At 37.2% G+C, this 23938-nt stretch overlaps 1 protein-coding gene across 6 annotated transcripts; it reads left to right on the forward strand.

The window, feature by feature from the left end:
• Positions 1 to 2440: 2440 nt before the first annotated feature.
• LOC133746395 (probable ubiquitin-like-specific protease 2B) lies at positions 2441 to 16632 on the forward strand. 6 transcript variants are annotated; one of them, XM_062174578.1, is made up of 19 exons: positions 2441 to 2814; positions 3665 to 3910; positions 4133 to 4330; positions 4553 to 4753; positions 4965 to 5467; positions 5561 to 5603; positions 5760 to 5809; positions 6668 to 6868; positions 6959 to 7034; positions 7633 to 7741; positions 8168 to 8215; positions 9292 to 9423; positions 11074 to 11274; positions 11360 to 11415; positions 11497 to 11590; positions 12782 to 12872; positions 14070 to 14189; positions 14962 to 15387; positions 15527 to 16632. In XM_062174578.1, the coding sequence occupies exons 1-19, from the start codon at positions 2664 to 2666 to the stop codon at positions 16313 to 16315; spliced, it is 3735 nt and encodes a 1244-aa protein (XP_062030562.1). In that variant the 5' UTR covers positions 2441 to 2663; the 3' UTR covers positions 16316 to 16632. The 6 variants fall into 6 exon arrangements, with proteins under 6 accessions (XP_062030562.1, XP_062030560.1, XP_062030564.1 ...); XM_062174576.1 differs by having other exon boundaries at positions 2445 to 2814; positions 5561 to 5648; XM_062174577.1 differs by having other exon boundaries at positions 2448 to 2814; positions 5561 to 5648; positions 8171 to 8215.
• Positions 16633 to 23938: the final 7306 nt, after the last annotated feature.

Below are 23938 nucleotides of genomic sequence, written 5' to 3' on the forward strand. Positions count from 1 at the left end.
TGGGCACTCCAGTAATGGTGAGGATATCCAACAATGTTATACTCATTTGGCCAAATCGAAAATCAAAGGTGTTGGTGGCAGTGTGCCAAAAGCAAAGAAAGGTAGCGAGTGGTGAGCGATTCCCACCGCGAGGAAGGCGAAAGCATAAATCGATAGTGTGGGTAATACCTGCCATATCCCAGCGAGCCAAATCTCGTGCTCTTACTTCCCGATACCAGGAAAGCTCATCTGGGCTAATTTTGGACGGCCAATGCCCTATTTTTGCCCGATGATTGTGCGCGCCCCAACTGTTGAAATCTGCAGGGGTCCTCCGGAGGACTTGAATGGGTCGACGAATGGGCAGGCTATAGAGGACGATGGCATCGTCGGGAATGGAATCTCGCGGTGTCGGACCCAGTCCGGCGTGATGATTTGAAAGCCTGAGAAGCAGAGGTCTCTGGACGGAGGTGTGGGCGCGACAGCGAGCACCGATTTTGACTCCCCAGGTACGAGCGATGTTCTCAGTGAGTTCTTCTTCCTGATCGATGATCACCTTCTTTGGGGGAGCCATTTCTGGGTTTCTGCAAAGTGGGTATGGAGCAAGAGTTTTTCTGGGTTTAAGAGACTGGAAGGGTTTCTGATGTGACAGGCCTAGAGTGGCTGCGGTATTTAAATAAAAGATTTTGTGAGGGAAACGATGCGACGAAAAGACGTTTTGCCAAGCGAATAGACGCAACCCTCATTAATTGCATCGTTTCGATCATCAGACGTGTCATTTTAGTCCCCTTCAATCAGTTACAAATATGGGCCTGATATCGGGGCCTGGGGGGCAATGTTTGAGCCCAAAAGTAATTTTGGTAAGATCCTTTAGTGGATTTAGCACAGCGGGCCGATACTTGCGGCCCAAAAATAAGCCTACTCGGGTTTGGGTTACAGCTTCACCCATTCCGTGATCCATGAGGAAAACGAAACCTTATTGAAGTCGGGTAGCGGGGATTGAATAGGAAACTTCAATCAATATCCCTTCTATGACAAGGAACAGTCGAAACCCTAGGTATATATACCAGGTTTCAAGAACGAAAGAAGGACCTCTCTCATATCAATCAATCCTAGCGATTACAAAGCCTCCCCGGAGCAAACCTTCAACCTTGTTGAAACCCGGCGACTGTACTTCCAGTCCCAGTCTCCCCAGGAGCTGACTGCGAGCGCAACCGCCACCGTTACTACCAGCGAAGCAAGGGTAACGCCCTCGCAACCCAGCGAAGCTAAAGTCACGCTTTAGCGCAACCCGTGCTTTCTCCAAACTTCCCAGTGATTGCTCTGCTTAGTCTACAATACTAAGTATCGATTCGGTGACACGAAGAGATCACACCCAAAGTCATTATCCGTAAGGCAGAAAGTCCTTATCCGTAAGGCTAGAGAAGAACCTTGTGGCGAGGTTGGTGCTCTCCTCGTCCACAAACGCTTGAAGAAGAAGTCAGGTCAAGGGATTACCTCGACGACTACACCCCACGGTGCTGGCACGCCTGCGCACACGCTCAAAAGAGACAGTTTGCAAGCCAATTGGTTTTTGCGCCGAACATTTTGGCACGCCCAGTGGGACCAATTAAGTGTCTCTTCGTGAACGTTAGCCATTGGGAAGTCAAGCGAAAACCCTTACCAAAAGGGCTACGCTAACTGCTCCAAGCATAAGACCTCCAGTTACAAACCGCATCCTCGCGCGGATTGTCGTGGTCTTTCTGAAGAACAAGTGACTCAAAGATTCTCTCTTCATCCCCAATTCTCCGATATGTCAACTGAACAGGGAGAGAATCACCCGACCGCTACTGAGACAGTTTGCAAGCCAACTGGTTTTTGCGCCGAATAATTGTCCTAAAAACTTGTGCACTTTAATTATTTTTTTAATTGTGCTTTACAAAAATAGATAACGATCTATCATTTTTATGCTCAAGGCGACGATGTATTTGCCTCTTTGTGAGACCCGACCCAAAAATACAAAAGATTTTCGCAGTGCAAATTCTCACAAAAGTAGTCGTGTGCTATAATATTGTAGCACACGCTTTCAGGATCCAAAGAGCATGCCCTACATATATAGAAGTTCATTGACCTTCTGACCAACTACGTAGTTCTCACATCTCAATTACAAATCCAATGAGCCTAAAAGCATAAAAAATAATATATACATAAATAAAAATTAAATCGTGGGTAGTTGTCATAAAAAAAAAAAAACAGTGGGGCATGCGCTGTAGCACACAATTTTGAGATCCCAAAAATATTCTTCACACAAACCAAAATTCATTGAAAATAAAAAACGTAACTTTTTTTCTTAATTTATGTGTGAAGTGTCATGGAAGTTTTGCTTCAATTCTTTGTGTCCAAGTCTCCGGTCAGTCTCTAGTCTTGTAGCAAACCATCTCATCTAGCTTCGTCCACGCGCGTCAAAACCTTTCCAGAAACAAATGTCTTTCTCTGATTGGCTCTGGAAAATAAAAAATGAAAAGAAAAATAGTCGTCTCCGATTGGTTAGTCTCGTCTCACAAATTTAGACACGGCTTCCTCCAAAGCCCCCCCTTCTCTCACTTCTCTCTCTACTCTCAAACTTTTCTCTCTGATTTGACCGAGTTTCCCAACCCCACTCGTTGACTCGCCGGAGCACCCGATTCACCTGAACCCTAAGCTCCGCGATGAAGAGCGCACCGCCGCGGAGAGGCCTCGAAGTCTACGATTTCGTCGAAGAGGACGAGTTTCCGGACTCGGTCGTCAAATTTTCCGGCAAACTCAAAAACCCTAGCCGCGAGGACCATCGGAATTCGAAGGACGAGTTTCTCCAACCTGGTGAGTGCTCTCCTCGGTGTCGAATGCTACTGGCTTTGGCTGCATGTAATGATAGGGAGAGTAGTTTCTGGAAGATGAATCAAAGCTCAGTAATTTGTCTCAATTTTTGTGTTAATTCTTCAAATTATGAGGTTGATTTCAAATTTGGATTTTCATATGAAGCTTGTAATGCTGTTTAGGTGTTGTAGTCACTGTGTTGTGAGCCAAGATGGGAATGTGGGCACTGGGCATCATTCAAAATTTCAATTTCTCTGTCAATAACTAATTGTTCATCTAGAACTCTTTGATTTATCTCAACTTTTTCTGTTGATTTCTTCTGTCAGTCTTTGTGTTCTGTAACACTTCTGTTCTAAGAAGTTGGGAAATTTTCACATCAATGCTGTGAAATTTTGATAATTTGGCAATTGATTTTTGAAATAGCTGCATTTTTATTCAGTTAAGTGAGGGTATTCATGTTTTAGAAAAGGGTAAAGCAGGCAACTATTTGGCTGATTTTGTTTTTGGTTGAAATATTTGGCTAATTTGGATCTCTAGGTATTCTTATTTTGCATGGCAGCAATTGGGTAGCAAGTTTAGCGCACTAGATCCAGTTTATTAACCAGTTGGCGTGTAGTTGGCTACTTAGATTTCTCTCTGCTTTTGCTATACAAATCTGGTAACCAATTTCAGAGTCTAGATCGATTAATGTTTTATGTAAGTCAACAAATCTGTGATGGTTCTAGTCCCTTACTTTAGAATAGTCTCTCACATTTTGTATGTTTGCTTGTGTCTCTCTCTGATTCATGTTGATATGTTGTTGTTGGTGTTGTTTTTCTTCAAATTGGCTAAATCAAAGATGATTTTTTTACAGTCGGTACCACCTTTCAAACTATGTTAATTCATCTATATATGCTTCTAGGTTCGAAAGAAGCCAACATTCAAGCCAAAGAAATCAGTAGCATACCTTGTGTAGAAGTTGATGAAGTTGACACTGACCACTGTTGTAAAAATGCTATTTCTCATTCTCCTCGGTATACAATTGAAGAGAGGCTTGCCATCATAAATGATTTGAAACTCAGTGCTGCCACAGACTCCAGTCATGAACAATCTGATTTATGTAAGTCAACAAATCTGTGATGGTTCTAGTCCCTTACTTTAGAATACCCTTACTTTAGAATAGTTTCTCGCATTTTGTATGTTTGCTTGTGTCTCTCTCTGATTCATGTTGATATGTTGTTGTTGGTGTTGTTTTTCTTCAAATTGGCTAAATCAAAGATGATTTTTTATACAGTCAGTACCACCTTTCAAACTATGTTAATTCATCTGTATATGCTTCTAGGTTCGAAAGAAGCCAACGTTCAAGCCAAAGAAATCAGTAGCATGCCTTGTGTAGAAGTTGATGAAGTTGACACTGACCACTGTTGTAAAAATGCTATTTCTCATTCTCCTCGGTATACAATTGAAGAGAGGCTTGCCATCATAAATGATTTGAAACTCAGTGCTGCCACAGACTCCAGTCATGAACAATCTGATTTATGTAAGTCAACAAATCTGTGATGGTTCTAGTCCCTTACTTTAGAATACCCTTACTTTAGAATAGTTTCTCGCATTTTGTATGTTTGCTTGTGTCTCTCTCTGATTCATGTTGATATGTTGTTGTTGGTGTTGTTTTTCTTCAAATTGGCTAAATCAAAGATGATTTTTTATACAGTCAGTACCACCTTTTAAACTATGTTAATTCATCTGTATATGCTTCTAGGTTCGAAAGAAGCCAACGTTCAAGCCAAAGAAATCAGTAGCATACCTTGTGTAGGTGTTGATGAAGTTGACACTGACCACTGTTGTAAAAATGCTATTTCTCATTCTCCTCTGTATACAATTGAAGAGAGGCGTGCTATCATAAACGATTTGAAATTGAGTGCTGCCACAGACTCTAGTCATGAACAACAATCTGATTTATGTAAGTCAACAAATCTGTGATGGTTCTAGTCCCTTACTTTAGAATAGTCTCTCACATTTTGTATGTTTGCTTGTGTCTCTCTCTGATTCATGTTGATATGTTGTTGTTGGTGTTGGTGTTGTTTTCTTCAAATTGGCTAAATCAAAGATGATTTTTTATACAGTCAGTACCACCTTTCAAACTATGTTAATTCATCTATATATGCTTCTAGGTTCGAAAGAAGGCAACGTTCAAGCCAAAGAAATCAGTAGCATACCTTGTGTAGATGTTGATGAAGTTGACACTGACCACTGTTGTAAAAATGCTATTTCTCATTCTCCTCTGTATACAATTGAAGAGAGGCTTGCTATCATAAATGATTTGAAATTGAGTGCTGCCACAGACTCCAGTCATGAACAACAATCTGATTTGGACAAAGTCAGTAGCATACCTCATGCAGGGGTTGATGCAATGGACCATGATCATTGCAGTGATAGTGCTGGGTTAGATTCCCGCCTGGGCACAATGGAAGAGGATCCGGCTACGAAAAAGGATTATGTGGAATTGGATGCTGCTACACAATCCAAATTTTTGAGTCATGAACAACAGTCTGAATTAGATGACAATGGATGCAGAAAGTTTCTTTCTGAAACAGAGACTAGCGGTTCAGATGCTCCCTCACCTTCTTCCCAGAGAAGCCAGTTAGACTGTGGCCTTACAGTGTCCCCTTCCAGTGTACTTTAACTGACATATATTTGCTCTTAAGTACATCCTCAGTGCAGAAATTAACAATCAAATCTAATGTTATACAACTTGGATTTTGTGCAGAACGACCCAGTTGATGTTATTTCAGATGCTGATGAAAGCACAAGTGAGTCTCCATCAAGTCCCCTATCCCCAATTGAAGAGGATGACGGTATTTTCTGGTTAATTGGAAGATTGTTGATGCTTATCTTAGTATTGGCTTTACATAGTCATTTTGTTGTACACCCTGATAATCCTACTACTATATTTTGTTCACTGACAGGTTCTTTGGGTACTTATGAATTGGGTCATTGCTCGGGCAATTTTGAAATGGTATTCTTTTATCTTTCCCATCCCTTCCAATGAATGTGAGATTGATCTTCTACATAACTGTATTGTGATCAGAACAAAGATAAAGAAATAGTGGTTTGTTGCATAATGAATAGTGTAGGGTGTGGTTTATAGCAAGTATTTTTGTTTTCTATGTTAAAATTGCACTCAGAAAAGAAATGGTAGTGTAAGAGTGAATATTTCTTTTTCTTGAAAAGATAACAGGTATATATTAGAAAAACACAAAAGCGTAGAAACCAAAGGACAATATATAACATAATACTTGCTGTAACAGAGCGAATAATGAAGCAGAGATTGACTGAGATGTTCCTTACCTTTTTGGAATTCTAACTTGATACTGGTTTTTAGAGCTGGCAAATCTTCTGTGCATTCACCGCGCATTCACTGCCTTACCTTTTCATTTATCTATTGTTTCATTTTCTTAATTTAGATCATTCTGGGAGCTACTCTATCCCATTTCTTACTTGCCAGTGCCTGTTGATGAAATTTAATTTCTGAGTTTTTAGATGCGGAGTGTTAGTGGTCTGGTGTTCTTAGACTTGTTTACTAGTACCATATCTCTATGATGCTATTGTTAGATGGTCTCAAATATTCTTAAGTCTTATTGTTCTTTTCGATTACCATGCTCTCATAGTTAAGCAAAGTGTCTATTCCATCAGGAAGTGGAATACATGTTTTTCAGAAAGTGAAACCAATGTTGTCTAGTATTTAAAAAAATACAGAATTTTCTTTTTGATGTGCAAACAAATATGCTTGTCTTCACAATAAGATTTAAATATATTTTTATTCACTGCTAGAAGACCTTCAATCGTGACATTTATTCATTTGCACACTTTGCAGGATAACGTAAATATGACGGTTGTTCTTTATCCGGATTATGTTGTATATGGGGATAGTTATTGTACAGGAGCCCAGCAGTTAACCTTCTCTCACAGTTGCATCAAAATCAGTGGTTTAGCACCATCTGAAAACGACAAAACTTTGAATTTTGAATGGGGAGTTGATGATCTTGTCAATGTTGAGTGTCAGTGGGTTCAAAATGTGAGTCCTGATACTATCCTATTGGGTTTTACCAATTTTACAAATGCATGGTACTGAGTGTATACAGTTTATTATGTGGTCTACATTCAGGCTGAGTTTGTCATGATAAAACTCCGTGTACTATCAAAGGATGCAGATGGAGATGATGATGCACTTGGTATTTCAGGTCAGTGCACTTATACAAGCTATCCTTTGTTTTCTTTGGTCACTGCATAATGTTGCCTGGGTGGGGGGTTTTCTCTTCACTACTTGATCATCTTTATTGAGTCCAATGTGATCTGACTCCTTGTCCGTTTCCCTGTAACTCGATTTTTGCTTTTTCAATAAAAAGCTGTTTCTTCTAAAAAAAAAAAAAAAAAGTCCAATGTGATCGGACTGATCTCCCTATGAAGTTTTGGTCAATTTCAAATCGGGTTCTGGGCAAACTCTCACTTTTCCTTTCATGACAATTTTCGATATGTAAAGAGGACACTGAGACGTATATAAACTCAGAAGATGAATAGACTATCTGCAGTCATACTCTTTGTTTGACTAAAAGATATTATGTTAGCTAAGAGTCATAAGAATGAAATTAATGAAAGGTGATTTTCCATCCAAGTATCGATGAGGCATCTTTCATTTGTATATGTAATTTTTAGCGAGTAGTATGTGTCATATGAGGTGATTTGCTTCCTTCTCTTGAAGAAAGAAAAAAAGTAACAGAACAGGTTTAAATTTTGGAGCTGATTGTGCTTCTGTTTCTTTGCTACCGATATTTCTCCTAGGCATTGAGGAGTTGAAGATTGGAGTTGTTGAACCCAACTGGTCACAGCAACAAGAAAGAATAGCATGTTTGAATGATAAATATTTGGATATATTGGAACCGGTGCAAATGTAAGTGTCTTTAAACTGCGTTTGTGAATACAGTATTCCCGTGTTCCTCATGTACCTATTTTCTTGATGTTCTATACTTGGTCAATAAGCTACGTAAAGTTGTGGCCAGATCTGTTAATGTCTTTGGTCCCCCTTTTTTAAATTTTTTATTTTTTATGTCAAGTATACATGTAGGGATGGAATGATCTTTGTATCAGACTTTTAAATCAGAGCAATTCTAATTGTTTCTAACTAGTAGAAAGGCAATTTTGGGAGAATCTTGTAAGACAGCTGCAGCAATTGATGTATGCTGTATGCAAGTAGATAGACTCTAAATTATGTATTTTGAAGTTGGTTACTCTCAGTTTTTTTTCGTCCTTAATTTATCTTACTGTAGTATTTCGGTGCATGGTCTAAAATTCATCCTTTTCCATCTTTTGGTACAAGAAGCATGGAAGCGGACGATTCACTTGGCCAGAGGCATCATTTTCCAAAGTGAGTTGAAGCAATCCCTTTTCATTTTCAGTGAAACCATAAATTTACAACTTATCTCACATCTGCTTGTAACTATTTATATAATGTTTTGTTCCTTTATTTTTCTTTACTTTATATATATATATATATATATATATATATATATATATATATATATATATATAGGATTTTTCTCAGGTAAGGATGTCCTTAGTTTTTCTTATGGAACGGATTTACTGTTTTCACCCACTTTCCGATCACATTTTCACATCTTAACCGTTCAGTTTTTAGGTCCTAATGTATGGATCACCTCTGCAAAATTTCAGCCAATTTGGTGATCGTTAAGGCGTCCAAAACTGCAATTTACACGAACGAACCGAATCTGTCGAACCGGAACCGTTCGTTTACATTGTTGTAATTTGCAGTTTTGGATGCCTTAATGATCACCAATTTGGCTGAAATTTTGCAGAGGTGATCTATACATTAGGACCTAAAAACTGAACGGTTAAGATGTGAAAATTTGATCGGAAAGTGGGTGAAAACCGGAAATTCGTACCTAAGAAAAACTAAGGACATCCTTAGTGTAGCCGGACTGTATATATATATATATATATATATATATATATATATATATAAGAGTTCTGTCTGTATTTATGAGTTATTTAGTCCCTATATGGTTCTTAATATTATTCCTTTTCTCTTATATGATGAGGAATTTGGTCGTCTTAAATTTGTAGTTTAATGAGGCATGTTTAATTTATCCTACATTCTTGGATTTGTTTTGTAGATATGAAGGAAACTTTGTTGTGAGCTTTAGGAAAAGATTGCCATTTTAATCACTTGTTTGCTTTAAACTATAGAAGAAATGGAAAAGAATGAACTTATGTTGTCCCTAATCCTTTTACTGGTTGTGAAACTTGAGTAATTCTAGAGGCCAGAGCCAGGTGGAAACTGTTCATATTATGTTGTAAATGCCTGGTAATATGAGAACACTTGTTTGGTTGTTAAATAACTTTTATCGCTTTAGTGTTTTTTCTCTTTTCGTTTGCTCGTTCTACTTTATGATACATACTGACAAAATTTGAGATGTTATGCAGTTTCGACGAGGATTTTGAAACTGTTGTATATCCGGAGGGGGATCCTGATGCCGTTTCCATCAGTAAGAGAGATGTTGATCTCTTACAGCCAGAGATATTTATTAACGATACATTGATCGACTTCTATATCAAGTAAGCTTGCCCACGCACATGAATGATTTTATTTGCTCTACATTAACCCCAATATCCATTTTCCTTTCTGTGATCCTACCATTTAATGGATTTTCATCTTGTGACTCTGACATGACCGAATTGAAAGTTTTCCTTTTTTTTGTTTGTTTGTTTTGTGTCTTTTTAGAAGTGCTTTATTGTAACCTAGCTTCTTTTTTTTAGATAGGAAAATGCTCACCCAACTATTAGAATCTTTATCTTTTCAAGTGTCTAGTGTTACCTGTAGATGCAACAATATTTGTTTGTTTCTTTTTTTTTCTTTCTACATCAAGTAAATGAGTGGTATGAGCAAAAGGGAATTAAAAGATGATAATAGACAGTACTGTTACAAGTGGTTTGAGTTGTGACTGTATCGACTTTATAGCTACCCTACTGCCTATATGTGCAGCATTAAATCAGTTAGAGAAAATTAAACTTCTTCAGTCCTACTTTGACGTAAGACTTCACTTTTATCAAATTATTTCTAGATTCTGAAGCTCTTTAGTGTTTACTAGTGCTAGTGGACTGATGGGGTCCACCTTGAGTATTTGTAGTTGCACCTTGAGTATTTGTAGTTGGACCTGCCCCCACAATGGGATTAGGCAGTGGCAGAAGAGTTGGTTTGCCTTCCTTCTCAATATCAATTTGGACTTGGGACCCTGGTGTGCTTGAAATTTAGGTTAGGATCCTGGTATTTTCGGATCCACTTTCAGTCCTGCAGTGGTGTTCTTAGTAGATTATATGGTCTTTTAGTTTTCTGCACTCTGCTTTTCTTTTACAAGGAGATCCTGCACAATAAGTATGCTAGCAACTGCAATGTTACCATAGGAAAGATCGTATGGTTAGGCCACTTAGTGTGGTGGTGGGTTCTTCTGTATTGTTGCCATTCTTTGAATGAAAGTGGAAACTATGGTTGTCTTCTCTGAAAATGAAAAAAAAAAAAAAAAAAAGGTACTAAAATCTAGTACTGCTTTTAATGGTTCCATCCATTTCCTAGGACTTAACTCCGAGTTAATTAACCCCCTATACGCTCGTAAATTATACTAAAAGAGTAAAACTTATACCAATGAACCCAAAATATTCTGATAAACTCCATCAGGAGTGCCATGAAAGAAAAGGCCAAAAGGGTTTTGTGGTGAAAAAAAGATGGAGGAGTTGAAATCTTTGATTGTTTTTAACCTTGGTGTTTCTAACGTTATTGACATGTTTTTTTTTTTTTTTTTTTGTAATTAGTATTATTATTATTTTGACTTTGATAAGAAATGAGCTGAATTTGTTAAGTTAGTAGAATAAATGGGACTGGGTGGGGTAAAAAGGCAGGAATTATGTGCTTTTAGTTTCTCCGAGGCCAACCCTAAAGAGGCAATTGGGTTAGGTTGTGCTCTAAAACATGAGCCTAGGATCAGTCTAACCCTCATCTAGGGCAACCTAGCCCATGCGGAACCTTAGGACATTCCATTTCCAAAAGTAATGGGTTTTTAAGCCCTTATCCAATTTACTATCATATGTCCAGCATTGGTGATCCATGAACCTTTGCTCGTTATTTTTCTTTTGGCAAAAATATTTTTCTCGTTGTCATCAGTTCTGTCAATTTGTTTCCAATATAAAAGTTCCTTCTTAACCAATTGATAGGTATTTGGAAAATCGGATTCAACCCGAGGAAAAGCACAGGTTCTACTTTTTCAATAGTTTTTTCTTTCGAAAGCTGGCTGACCTGGACAAGGATCCATCCAGTGTTCCTGGTGGCAGGGCTGCTTTCCAACGTGTTCGGAAATGGACAAGGAAAGTGGATTTGTTTGAAAAGGATTACATCTTCATCCCTGTAAACTTCAAGTAAGATCACGTGTTCAAACCGCCTCTTTTGTAAGCTCAATTAATTCATGTGCTGATATGTGGTTTTTGTGCTTTTTAATGGCAGTCTACACTGGACTCTAATTGTTATATGTCATCCTGGTGAAGTGCCTAGATATAAGGGTAAGATATCTGTGAATGGACCTATGCACATAGATTCTACATTAGTCTTCCCATCATTTCTGTGCTTTTGTCATGTTTCAGTTGGAGACTCAGGCAAGTCAGTTAAGGTACCTTGTATATTGCACTTGGATTCTCTCAAAGGAAGTCATACAGGTCTCAAAAATCATGTTCAAAGGTATCTTTTAGCTATTGAAGTTCATTTTAGTTTTATTTTCTTATGGATTTTGTTTTGAACAATTTCTTTTTCACTCTTTCTTTTCATTTCTTGTTGTTATTGTATTGATTATTCAAATTTGAGAGGTGAATAATGTGCTTTGGTTCGGTGGTATAAGTTCGTGTAACAGTGGTCTGGTATTTAGATCCTATCAATCAAGTAGCTGGGAAAAAATAAAAGAAATTTGCTTGACAAAAATAGGTTATGAAAGATAGTTTTTATTGTTAATTTAATTACTGATCTCCTTTGATCAATGCAATAATTGCAATTACCTTTTCATTATAAATGTCTGACGCAGAGGCCAGGATTGTAGGTTTTCGTATGATTTAGATTTTGGTTTGATATGTGGTGTTCCTTTTGGTCAGACAAGTCTGTCCTATATAGAAAAGATGATTTTGAATGCATACCCTTCTTGGTTGAGACACTATAGTGTGTGTGTTGCTCCTTCAGTATAAACAATAGATATTAAAAGTTATCCAGGCCCAAAGGCTTTTCGGATCAGTCCAATACCCCGGAGGCCAAGATTGTAGGTTTTTCGTATGATTTAGATTTTGGTTTGATATGTGGTGTTCCTTTTGGTTAAACAAGTCTGTCCTATATAGAAAAGATGATTTTGAATGCATACCCTTCTTGGTTGAGACACTATAGTGTGTGTGTTGCTCTTTCAGTATAAACTAAGAGGTATTAAAAAGTTATCCAGGCCCAGAGGCTTTTCAGATCAGTCCAAATTTCCAATAGGTCATGGTGCCCCAAGGTGAAAGTTTTTGGTTCAAATTTTCTTGAATAGTAAGATATGTATGAACAGGTTGAATACAGTTGAACAATGAAACTTATTTGCTTATACAGTCGTATGGAAGAGGTTGGATACATAGTATATTCAAAACCAAAAAAAAAAAAAAAATTGAAATTGCAAACTATCACAGGGTAGACTTGCATTGTGCAGTTGCTGGTGCTGTGCTTTGCTCTTCTGGCCTTAAATTCTTTTAATATATCCTGCACTTTTTGTTTCTGTATGGATCTCATGACATTAACTTTGTAAGATTATTCATTGTGAACCTTTTTTTTTTAATATTTTAGTCTTCCTCCTTTTATTGCAACTTTGAAATTAAATCTTCTAAACTGTGATACCAATGCTTGATAATGAAATTGTAGTTATTTGTGGGAAGAGTGGAAAGAAAAGAAAAAGGAGACATCGGAAGAAATCTCATCAAACTTTCACAACCTGCGGTTTCTCTCACTGGAGGTATGGATCAGTCTTATCTAACATCTAGAAAGGAAAAAACAAATCAATTGCCTAAAAATCTGTTTGAGGGTGAAGGATTGATTGTAGACTATATCAAGTCATATGATCGCTGTATTCTATTGTTTACGTTGTTTCTGTGCTAGTATATGTCCAACTATAATTTCTTGTTAAGAAAACCTTGGTGTTCAAAATTTGATGACATGCGTGGTTACTGTGACTAACTTATATTCTTTTCCTCTTATTTTGGGAATTCATGTGGCATCGCGAAATTCTGTTATGCAAGTATATCTAGATTTTTGGGTGACAAAAATGCGGTGACTCTGTAGTTTCTAATGCTCACAAAAGTTTTTATGGTTAGATTAAGGAGCTATTCCTAGTTTGAATTAGGGGACCTTTTAACTTTAGATCTAATTGAGCAAATGATGAGTGCCAGTGTTACAAACTCATTTTAAGAGACCTTTCCCAGAAGTCTAATGATTTAATACTTGATACTTAAATGCCACAACTTTTGTCTTATAAAAAAGGTGCTACTAATTGTGAAGGATACTTCTTCCTTTTCATTTTCTGTCAAAAAGATATCTGTAAACATATTACACACCTGTCAGGTTGAATTTTCAAAAACCAAACCTTTGGTTAAACAAAAGGAAGGCTTAAGAACTAGAATTTGATATAGTAAGGGTATATTTTAACACAAAAATAAACTTAAAAGAAATCAAAATAGGAATTAATATTTTCTTTTTCTGCACCAACTCCCACTATCACTCGGGATGTCTTCTTTTTATTTTAAAATGAATGAATGCATCAAATTATTTTGTTATTCTCCATGAGCTTTGCTTCAATGTTTATGATCAAGAAGATGGAGTGCAATAATGTTTAGCAAATAAAAATAACTAAAGTATTCTTCCTATTATATGGATATTTAGAACCAGATAGATATTTTTAACCATAAGTTGTGATCACAAAGTCGTTCTTGATGTTTTATTTTTTTCATTTATGATCTTCTATCATCTTGCTTTATAATTCATCAATTAGATCTTTACTCTCTTTTTAAATTTGCATGAGATAATTATGTTTATGAAAAGTTACACTTTATCCTCATTTTCTTGTGTTCTATGATATACAGAAATGTTAAATGATTTAAGTTTTTGCTGATGGTAAAATATTCAAACTTTTGATACTGGCTTACTTTCTTTTCAGCTACCACAACAGGAAAATACATATGATTGTGGCCTGTTTTTGCTTCACTATCTAGAGCTGTTTTTGGAAGAAGCTCCTGCTATCTTCAATCCATTCGATATAAACAAGTTCTCCACCTTTGTAAGTGGTCCACTTTGTTTTCAGTCTCTCATTGTTTGTTATATTATTTTGCGCCTGGACTCCCTACTTTCCTAGTAATATTTGAACTGGAAATTTTAAATATTATCAAATAAAGAACCTGATATACAAGTTTTAGCTTGTTCTCTGCCACTGTTACAATTCATTTAAGTGTAGAGGGTGATGATTATAAACTCTTGCCAATTTCGAGTTGAAATCATTTCTTCTTTATGTATATGCTTATACGTTTATATTGCATAAAATACCTCCTATAGATGTGTGTTAAGTTTCAAACACCAAGCACTTCAATAGGGAAACATGATATCTCAAGTCATTTTATGAATATAGTCAAAATTGACAGAAGTCATTGGAAGAAAATTGATGGCTAAAAAGGCAAAGGATTAGGAAATTTAAGTAAATGGTGTTGTTCTGTTTGATCCAGCCACCTATATGTTTCCTATTAAATTTTTTGATGCGAAGTGTTCTAATACTTCTGCATACCTGGTTTGTTTGTGTATATGTTTTTCAATTTCTACCATTTATGCCGTCTTTTCACCTTTACCTTGGTTCCTCCCCACTCTCATGCTCATAATGAAATGAAGAGTTAGCAGGGTACTTTGACCGTGTTTTCTGTGGCTTGAAATCCTGTACCCTATTTTCCATAATTTCTTGAACTTTTAAACTTCTAATGTGACCTGTAAGAAGTTTAAGTTATTGTTCACTTTCTTTATGTTCTGTATTTTAACTAATACAAAACCGCATATTCTCTTACCAGCTTAATGCAAATTGGTTTCTTCCTTCCGAGGCTTCTCTCAAGCGCACTCTTATCCAGAGATTAATTTTTGATCTCATTGAAAATCGTTATCGGGAAGTCTGTTTGCCAGCTTGCAGTGATGGAGATCAGGCTAAATATCAGGGATGTAATCAGCTTGAAATAGGTGCAAAGTTTCTTTCTGGAAGATCCAGTCCTGCTATAGCTTGCCAAGAAAATATATCAACTTCTCAAGCAGACCACGGAATCGAAATGACTCTGTTACCCACATCTTCTCTTAGGAGTTCTGAGTGTGTTAGTGATGCAGGCCTGGTTCTCAGGGAATTTTTTCAGTCAGGAGAAACTGCAGGTTCACTATTTGGACAATATCAATCCTTTGAACAGAAATCGCCTTTTTACCATCCTAATGGAGCTACACCACCAGTAGAGGTACTTTATTCTTCTTCTATTGGGAACAATTCCTTGTGTGATAACTGGAATTGAAAGCTAGAACATGATTAATTGTGGCTTACATGTGATATTACATAAATTCACTGAAGGTACTTGCTATTCATTTATTTCATAACAGGAAGAAACCCAAACTGGAGAGCAGTTTACCTATCTGGCTACGGGAGACACTGGCTTTCAAGAGATGTCTGCAATCACATCTCAAACTTGTGGTATTCAATGCTCTTCGAAATCTTATGGAGTTGAGACTTCGTATAACTTGGGGATGTCTGAACAGGCACCAAATGGAAACATTGATGCATCCCCTGACCGATCAGTTTGTGCCTCTGATCTTTCTGAAGGCATAGAGATCATTGAAAATGGTGCAGTTAGAGAAGATTTAGGTCCAGGCCAGAAAGAAGAAATGGATGTACAAAATTATCCATCATTGGACAGTGTCACGTGTGTGGTAGATGGCCTTGTTTCTGGTTTGGGTGAGGTGCAGAGCGGATCCTTGATTGAAGAAGGTTCTCAGGATCATGAAGGGGTGCATGACGGACTTGAAAATGGAGGTCCAAGTCGGAAAGAAGAAAGGGGTGTACAGACCCATCCATCAACAGAAGATGGCTTGTGTCTAGCAGATGGCCTTGTATCTGGTTCAGGCAATATGCAGAGCACTTCTGTTGCTGAAGAAAGTTCTCTGGACCAAAAAAAGGTCCATGTTGGAAATGAAAATAGAGGTTCACTTCCCTCATCCCAAGAAATTTCTGATATACCTGTTCTTGAAGATGTTGACATGGTAGGCAATGGTACAATCTCATGTGATAATGGTTTGGTGGACGAGTCACAGGAGCCAGAGTCTGAAGAGCAACGAGCTGCAAAAAGAATGAGGCTTACACCTCCAGTTGAAGGGGAAAAATGTCTCACATGAAACCTTCAGGAGGATTCAAATTTACTGAGGCCATTGATGACTCGTTTTCTATCTTACGTAGTTGTTTGTGCATAAGTATTTGGTAGATTATTTTGAATGCTGTGAATAGTCAGGTCAGATGGTGGCACCAAGGGTGTTGGTATTGTCACCTGGGAAAGGGAGGAAATTGAATAGGAAGAATATGGTTTCATGTGTTAGCCACAATCCAACATTTCCTTGGATTGAGTGAAGCCACAATCCAACTATGAAATTTAACCATTTTTGTTTGTCTCATAGTATGAGCCCCTTCTCAGATAAACATCATTTATTTTGGATTTTATGCTTGAGTCCATTTAGGAGGATACTATGTAGAACTAACACTTCCTTAATTTCAGAATTCTAATTATGTGTAAAATCTGGCCAAGTATGCTTGAAGTCTTCTTCAAATGAAGGTTATTTTCTAAACAGAAAACAGAAGTTGAAAACTTAAAAGTGGGAGTTTCCTCTCACGCATGTTATCCGCTTCTATTTTCCACAGCTTCACCGCTTTTGGTATTTCTGGTTTTCAGTTGGAAGAAATTAGCAGATAAAGAATGGATGATCCACTGTGCCCTTGTTGCAGAAAAGAGGCCCTAGCCAGAAATGCTATATGCTATTCTCTGTAAATAGTTCATTGCAGTGCTAAATTTGCTATTTGTTTATCAACACAAACAAAGAATACAACGCTAATTGCACTGAGAAGCCTTGCAGACTTCCTCATTCTCCCTCTGCATTGCAGATCTTTGTTTTCACCGAAGTTACATGTCTTTAAGAAGGCTGAGAACATTTTCCCTTCACTAAAATACCATTAGTCTCTTACTCTCTTGTCTTTGATTTCATTTTCATCATCAACTCTCTCCCTGTGCCTATCCACCTGCCTTGAGTATTATGAGCCAATATGACCTTTGTTCAAAACTTCAAACAACATCGTTCATGGGAATGATGGCCTATCTTCATTAGCAATGATTGACAAACTCTACAAAATCATTGTCGAGTGTCGGACAGGCTATGCATGCAGAGTCCTTGATCATGTACAGCTCATTTCCAGGCTCAAGTGTTGCCTTAGATGAGTTTGACAGAGCCTTTTGTGGTATCAAGTCTTTCGCTAGAATAGTTTGGCACTCTAGTTTCATTAACACCAGTGCCAATCCTATCTCGTCAGTGAAGTTATTGAAATCTTTCATCATTGATTATCTACAATTCTTCAAGAACACCACTAGTTTTGCAGTGGCCAGTACCAAATGGTAACATATGAATGTGGCTTGACTTCCTTTGTGGAATTTACAAGAGCCGCACGTTGATATCATCATAGACATAATCTCCTCAAACACTTGCACTGACTTGGCTAATGTTTGGATAGGAGGAAAACCATGTTTTTGTGGGCAAGTCTTCTCTTTCTTATCATACTGACTCGTGATAGGAGCATTTTAATGTGGTATTTTAATAGTTAATTCCTCACATTTTGCTTAGTTAATTCCTTAACGAATCGATTTTTAACTCAATTTCTATTTTCTTAGGTACATTGGAGTAAATGATGGTGAAATGAGCATTAGGTCCACACTTACCTATAAATGGTGGAGAAAAATGGAAATGTACTAAAATGTCAATTTTACACATTTTCCTACTCCGGCTAGGAGAAACCAAGCCAAGCAAGGAAGAAGGAGCGGCCGCCGGACCAAATGAACTTCAAATGAGCTGAAACTTTCCAGATCCATTCTAGACATCCTAAGGATCGTTTCTTATGAAGAGTGCCAGAGCTAGAATTGAGCGGAAGGCCTTCAAACAGTCAGCCCAATTTCCTGCAGAAGCAAAACTGAAAAACTGGACCTGTAAGAGGTCCAGCAGCATTTTCGGCCCAACCACATGGAATAAAAATATGAAATTTTACCAGGGTGATCTACACTCATAATGGAACATTTTTTTATGAAGAGGTCATAGTGAAATTGGGAATGCTTGTTGGAGAAATAATTGAAGGAATAAAGGGGCAGAAACTGATCTAAAAACAGCTCAACACCACATGTTCATGTTTCCTACCCACATGAAGAAAGCTAGATGCTTTTCTCTTTTTCCTTGGATATATTTTTCTGCTCCAATAGATCATCATCACTTCCATACTTCTACACCTTCATGCCTTGCTTTCATTTCATCATTACTCCATCTTTTCCATATTTTACAAACCACTTTCATTATTTTTCTTCCATTTATCATTTCACTCTTCTTTTTCTTCCCTATATAAACACCTTCTCCTCTCACTCTAAAGAGGATTCCTTCATCCATTCCATCTTCTTTGTCTCTCCATTTCCTTTCCATTTTCCCACACATTCCTTCATCCATTCCATCTTCTTTGTCTCTCCATTTCCTTTCCATTTTCCCACAAAATTCCTTCATCCATTTCATCTTCTTTGTCTCTCCATTTCCATTCCATTTTTCTCTCCATTCTCTAGTTGCAAAATTCTGCGTTTTCAAGTAAGAAGAAGAAGAAGAAGAAGGAGCCGGGAATATCATATCCTCCATCGTCCACCTTGAAGGCTTGCTTCCAAGATTCAAGATTTCAACGTTTCAAGCACTCCATCTCCATCTCCAACTCACGGTGTAATTCATTCTTTTTCCTTATTTAATTTCGTAGGAATTTGTTTCTAGTTAACAATAACATTAAGGGCAAAGTTTAAGCCCAATTTCTATGTTTGAATAAAAATTGTGATTTCTTTATGTTGATTTTTATGTTGCTTATGTGAGATTGCTTAATTGATTTTGGATTATGGAAAACTTTTATATGTATGTGTTCTTTGATGGCCAACTTAGGATATATGCATGTAATTGGTGCTAGATTTAAGTAGTAAAGGCTTTGGACAAAAGTCGAAATCAATTAAGGAGGATTGCAAATAGATGGACTTTTTCATACTAGGTTGTGCACTTTGGTTGACATCCTTTCTTTGTTCTTCATGCATTGAATGTGTTCTTGATTAGCTAGTTTTCTAGACTATGATTGCATGTTCAATAGGTTTAATTTAGGTGCTTTCACTTAGATTAAATATTCAAGGAAAGTAAAATATGGGAAATCATTTGCTTCGAATGTTTCACATGGTCAACTTATTTCTCATGACATAGATAATCAACTATAGGAATTGTAATTGGATTTCATTCATATGATTGTAGTTTTGATCTTTGTTTCTTGTGTTCCACCCTTGTATATGTGTTTTTACACTTTCTTTATTTCATTTAATTTTAATTCCAATTCTATAATCTCAAAACCCCCCTTTTTATATTAACTTGTATATATTTTTATTCTTTATTTTATTTTTGTACATAATACTTTTTACTTTATTATTTTAATTCTTTATTTGTTTTTTTTTTGACAATGACAGGTGTACCCTCAATCCCCGGAATAGAACGATCCCTATTTGCTTATACTACTAACGATGTTTTCAGGGTTAAATTATGCGCTTGCTTTGAGCGTATCAATTTTTGGCGCCGTTGCCGGGGATTGAAAAATCACTTGTTTTTGTTTTTAATTATTGTATATAAACTGTTTGATACTTAGTTTAAATTAACTAGGTTGTTTTGTTTTTAATTATTGTATATAAACTGTTTGATACTTAGTTTAAATTAACTAGGTTGTTTTTTTTTTAATTATTGTATATAAACTGTTTGATACTTAGTTTAAATTAACTAGGTTGTTTTTTTTTTATTGTTGAATACGAGTTTAATTGTGAGTTGTAAATTAAAGAAGGAATAGGTGAAGTCGTGTTTATTAATATTGGCCTAAACCCCTTATTGGTACCTAGTTCAGGTCCCTTAAGGTTGAGGGCGGCCTTTATTAACATTCATTGAACTGTCTAACACACTTAGGACCTTTTACATCCTAGTAAGAATATCCTATGTGAGATGGTGTCTAGGAAGGGGATAACGTTCATGACGGGTTTTTGAATCCAGAAGTGCTTATAAATGGGCTTAGCTCATGCCAAAATGGATTTTTCCTCTCGTGTTCACCCTCCCCTACCTGGCCATTTCAGTAAGGTTGCCCAACGGATGTAGGAGGGACTTTGTGTCTAGACGACTATACTTGGGCCGCACGTCCACTTGATTTACCGCTTGGAATTAGATTTGATATCAATAATGTTTATAACAAAAGAGATACTTGTGCATACTCTTTACGTGTAAATTATTTTGTTGTTTCACACTTTATACTTGTAAAAATACTTTTTACGTTTTATACTCACTTGTGTACTTAACTTGTGTCTTATGTACAAAATACTTGTTAATTATACTTGTAGTTTGTAATTCATAGTTACTTGTTTATTTTTTTTGTATTTCTTTGTTAATATTAAGTTACTAACTTTATTTAATGTAGGTACCGTCTGGCTGCAAGACGTAAAATACAAGCGCTGCTTGGGAGGCAACCCAATTCAGAATATAATCAGATTTGCTTTCTCTTCCCCTTTTACTCCTCCATTTTCTTTTTGTTTTAGTAGTTATTTTCGTAAATTCCATCCCTATATGCTTACTTATTTCATTGCATGCTTTTAATTGATTACATTGAGGATAATGCAATATTTAAGTGTGGGGGAAGGGATTTATATTTTTGTCTTTCATTTTGAATCCTATAAATATTTTTGTCTTTCATTTTGTGTCCTATAAATATTTTTGAGTCCTATATTTTTTAATAATAATAAAAAAAAAATAAATAAAAATAAAAATAAAAATAAAAATAAAATAAAATGCATTCATTCAGTCTTATTAAATTCAGCTTTTTACAAAAAAAAAAAATAATAAAAAAAAAAATTTAAAAAAAAAATAATAATAAAAAAAAAAAAAAAAAAAATGCATTCATTCAGTCTTATTAATTTCAGCTATTTACAAAAAAAAAAAAAAATAATAATAATAATAAAAAAAAAAAAAAAAAATAATAATAATAATAATACTCTATACTAAGCCATGTCTGCATCTCTGTAGGAGTTGAGGCTGAGCTCAAGGGAAATGTGAGAGCCACCGCCATAACCGCTACCTCCCTCGGAAGTAGTCTTCATGATGCCCAAGATGTCCTCACCATGCATGGGGAACAATGGAAGAGTTTCAATCTCCTGGTGATCTCCTCCTCGTTGTTGCAGGGATGTTTGTCCTCCTGTTGTGCCAAAAGAGTTGTACTGGTATTAGTGTTGAAGTGTGAGGAAGAATATGAAACAAAATTTAAATCAAGAAATCCTTCATTACCAGTAGAATCGGTGGAACCAAAGTTGAGATTAATGGATCTACCATCATCAGTAGAACTAGTGGACCCAAAATTGATGTCAATGGATCCACCAGCTGGCCCAAAATTGATGTCGATGGATCCACCAGCACCAGTAGAACCAGTGGACCCAAAATTGAGATCAATGGATCCACCAGTACCAGGAGAACTAGTTCCCATGGGCACTTGAGCAGCCTGATTGCACCTCTTCATCTGCTTCTCTCGAGCCCTGACATTCTGGAACCAAAAATAAATGTTCTTGCCCTCAACATGTCCATACTGGTTCAGCTGGAGACAGATCTCGTGAATATGCTCTGTAGTTGGGCGCTTAACTCCCTTGTCGTAGTAAAGATCCTTGAGGATCCTTATTTGATCTGGAGTAGGAACCCACCTGGCACGGCTTCGCCAGAAATCTGTGTTGGCACTACTCCCGGCTGCTTGGTTGTTTCCTCCATCCTCGATTTGTTGCTGGGTTTGTAGCTCCATCAGTTGCAGAGTTCGTGGTTCCATGGTGATGGGTTGAGGGGATGTGAAGATCGAAGAGTAAAGTTGTCGAGTGTTTGAAGGAGTTGTTGTTAAAGGGATTAAGGATGATGATGGTGTGTTGGAGATCTGAAAGTTCAGAGGAAAGATGGGATTGAATCAACTAGATGGGAGAGAAGATCAGAAGAGAAGGATTGAATCGAAGAAGAAATATTTTGAGTTTTGAAAGAAGAGGAAAGCTGAAGAGTTGGGAGAGAGGGGCTGGAACTCAGGAGAGATTTTCGTTCCTTTGGAGTGAACAGTTGCGCCCTCAGAATGCACCTATTTATAGAGCGAGGTGAGCAGATCTCCACCGTTGGATGGACGATTCCTGTGATTCATTCTACGCGTTGGATTAAAGTCGCCCTGAAACCCGGAAAAGTTGTTGGCGCGTGGAGAGCGTGTAAGGGGACCGAGGGAATCTCGAGGCGCTGTGGCAGACAGCTGTAGCCGAAAGCAGATTTGACTGCCGTAAATCACGGAAGGGATAAGCCGTGACACAAGTGGGCCGTACTTGGGCCTGTCTCGGATCAAGGCATCACTGTGCTGTGGGTGGAGGCCTGATGGGCCGAGTTTCAGAAACAGTTTTGGACATGATGGACCGAGTTTCTGAAACAGTTTTGGATGAGTTGGGCCGGATTTCTGTAACAGTTTTGGATACGTTGGGCTGGGTTTCTGCAACAGTCTTGGATGTTTTGTGCCGAATTGTTGAAACAGTTGAAACAGTTGATTTAAATAAAAGGATTGGTATGGATAATAACGTGAGCAGCCGTGCTCGAGTGGTTGAGTGTAAAGTTCGTGTACAAGAGGTCTGAGGTTCGAACCTCGCCTCTCGTTTATTTTTATTATGTTCGTTTATGACATAATAAGTATAAAATTTGTACACATTATATTAAGCACAGCTTGTGCTCCAGTGGTTGGGGACAAAGGTTTCGTGCAGCAAGTTAAGGTTTCGAACCTTGCCTCCCCCGTTTTTTTTTATTTATGTCACTCCATCAGAACCCTCCTCCGAAGGCTGAAACCAGCAAGAAGGCTGCCACTCGCCCGCATACCGCTCCTCCAAAGGAGTAAATGGAGGTACAAGTCTAGGCTGAAAGACTTTAAACATTAAGCACTGCATGGGAGGCAACCCATTTCAACCGTAGCTGTGGAGGAGCCATCAACGCAGATTTGCTCTCTTAAACTCTATCTCCTCTATTACTATTTTCTGATTGTATCTTTGTTATTTGCGTTTTTAGTTTTTGTTTTTAGGTTTTCTTGAGTTAATCATTCCATTCACATGATAATTGTTCATTGCATGCTCTAACTTGTTTAACATTGAGGACAATGTATGATTTAAGTGTGGGGGGAAGGATTAATGCTTGTAGTTAGTTTTTGTCATAAAAAGAAAAGAAAACAAAAAAATCGAAAAATGTCAGAAATATAAAAAATTTCGTTGCTTTTGTTTTTGTTTTGAGTCTTAGGATGCCTTTCAACTGTCTGGGATGATTCTATATCTCTGAAATCATGACTAAAAGAGGATCACAACATTGAGATGATTTTAAACATGGTATTCTTTGGTTAATTGAGATATATGAAAAATGTGTGCCTTGTAGTGGATATGGATTGCATGACCTTGGTACAGAATATGAGCATGTTAAGATGAGTTGTGATTCATAAAGCCATGTGAGATAATTGAACCATGTCCCTTTTTCTTGGAGTGAAATGAAAAATATATTCTTAATTTCTTGGCGATGTTTTGATGATCTCATTATTCTTTCATCTTGATTGACTGCTTGCCATAGATTAAGTTTAATGGACTAGAGAATGCTAGAATTCGCTCTTGTGCTTGTTGAGACGTGATATCAATACATGGC

The sequence above is a fragment of the Rosa rugosa genome, chromosome 4 (genome assembly GCF_958449725.1).
Source record: "Rosa rugosa chromosome 4, drRosRugo1.1, whole genome shotgun sequence".
In the NCBI taxonomy this organism is placed as follows: domain Eukaryota; kingdom Viridiplantae; phylum Streptophyta; class Magnoliopsida; order Rosales; family Rosaceae; genus Rosa; species Rosa rugosa.

Coding starts and splice junctions, on each gene's coding strand:
- LOC133746395 (XM_062174576.1), top strand. CDS start 2,664: ATGAAGAGCGCACCGCCGCGGAGAGGCCTCGAAGTCTACGATTTCGTC. Junction 11,591..12,781: donor CTCAAAAATCATGTTCAAAG/GTATCTTTTAGC, acceptor ATGAAATTGTAG/TTATTTGTGGGAAGAGTGGA. Junction 14,190..14,961: donor TAAACAAGTTCTCCACCTTT/GTAAGTGGTCCA, acceptor TTCTCTTACCAG/CTTAATGCAAATTGGTTTCT.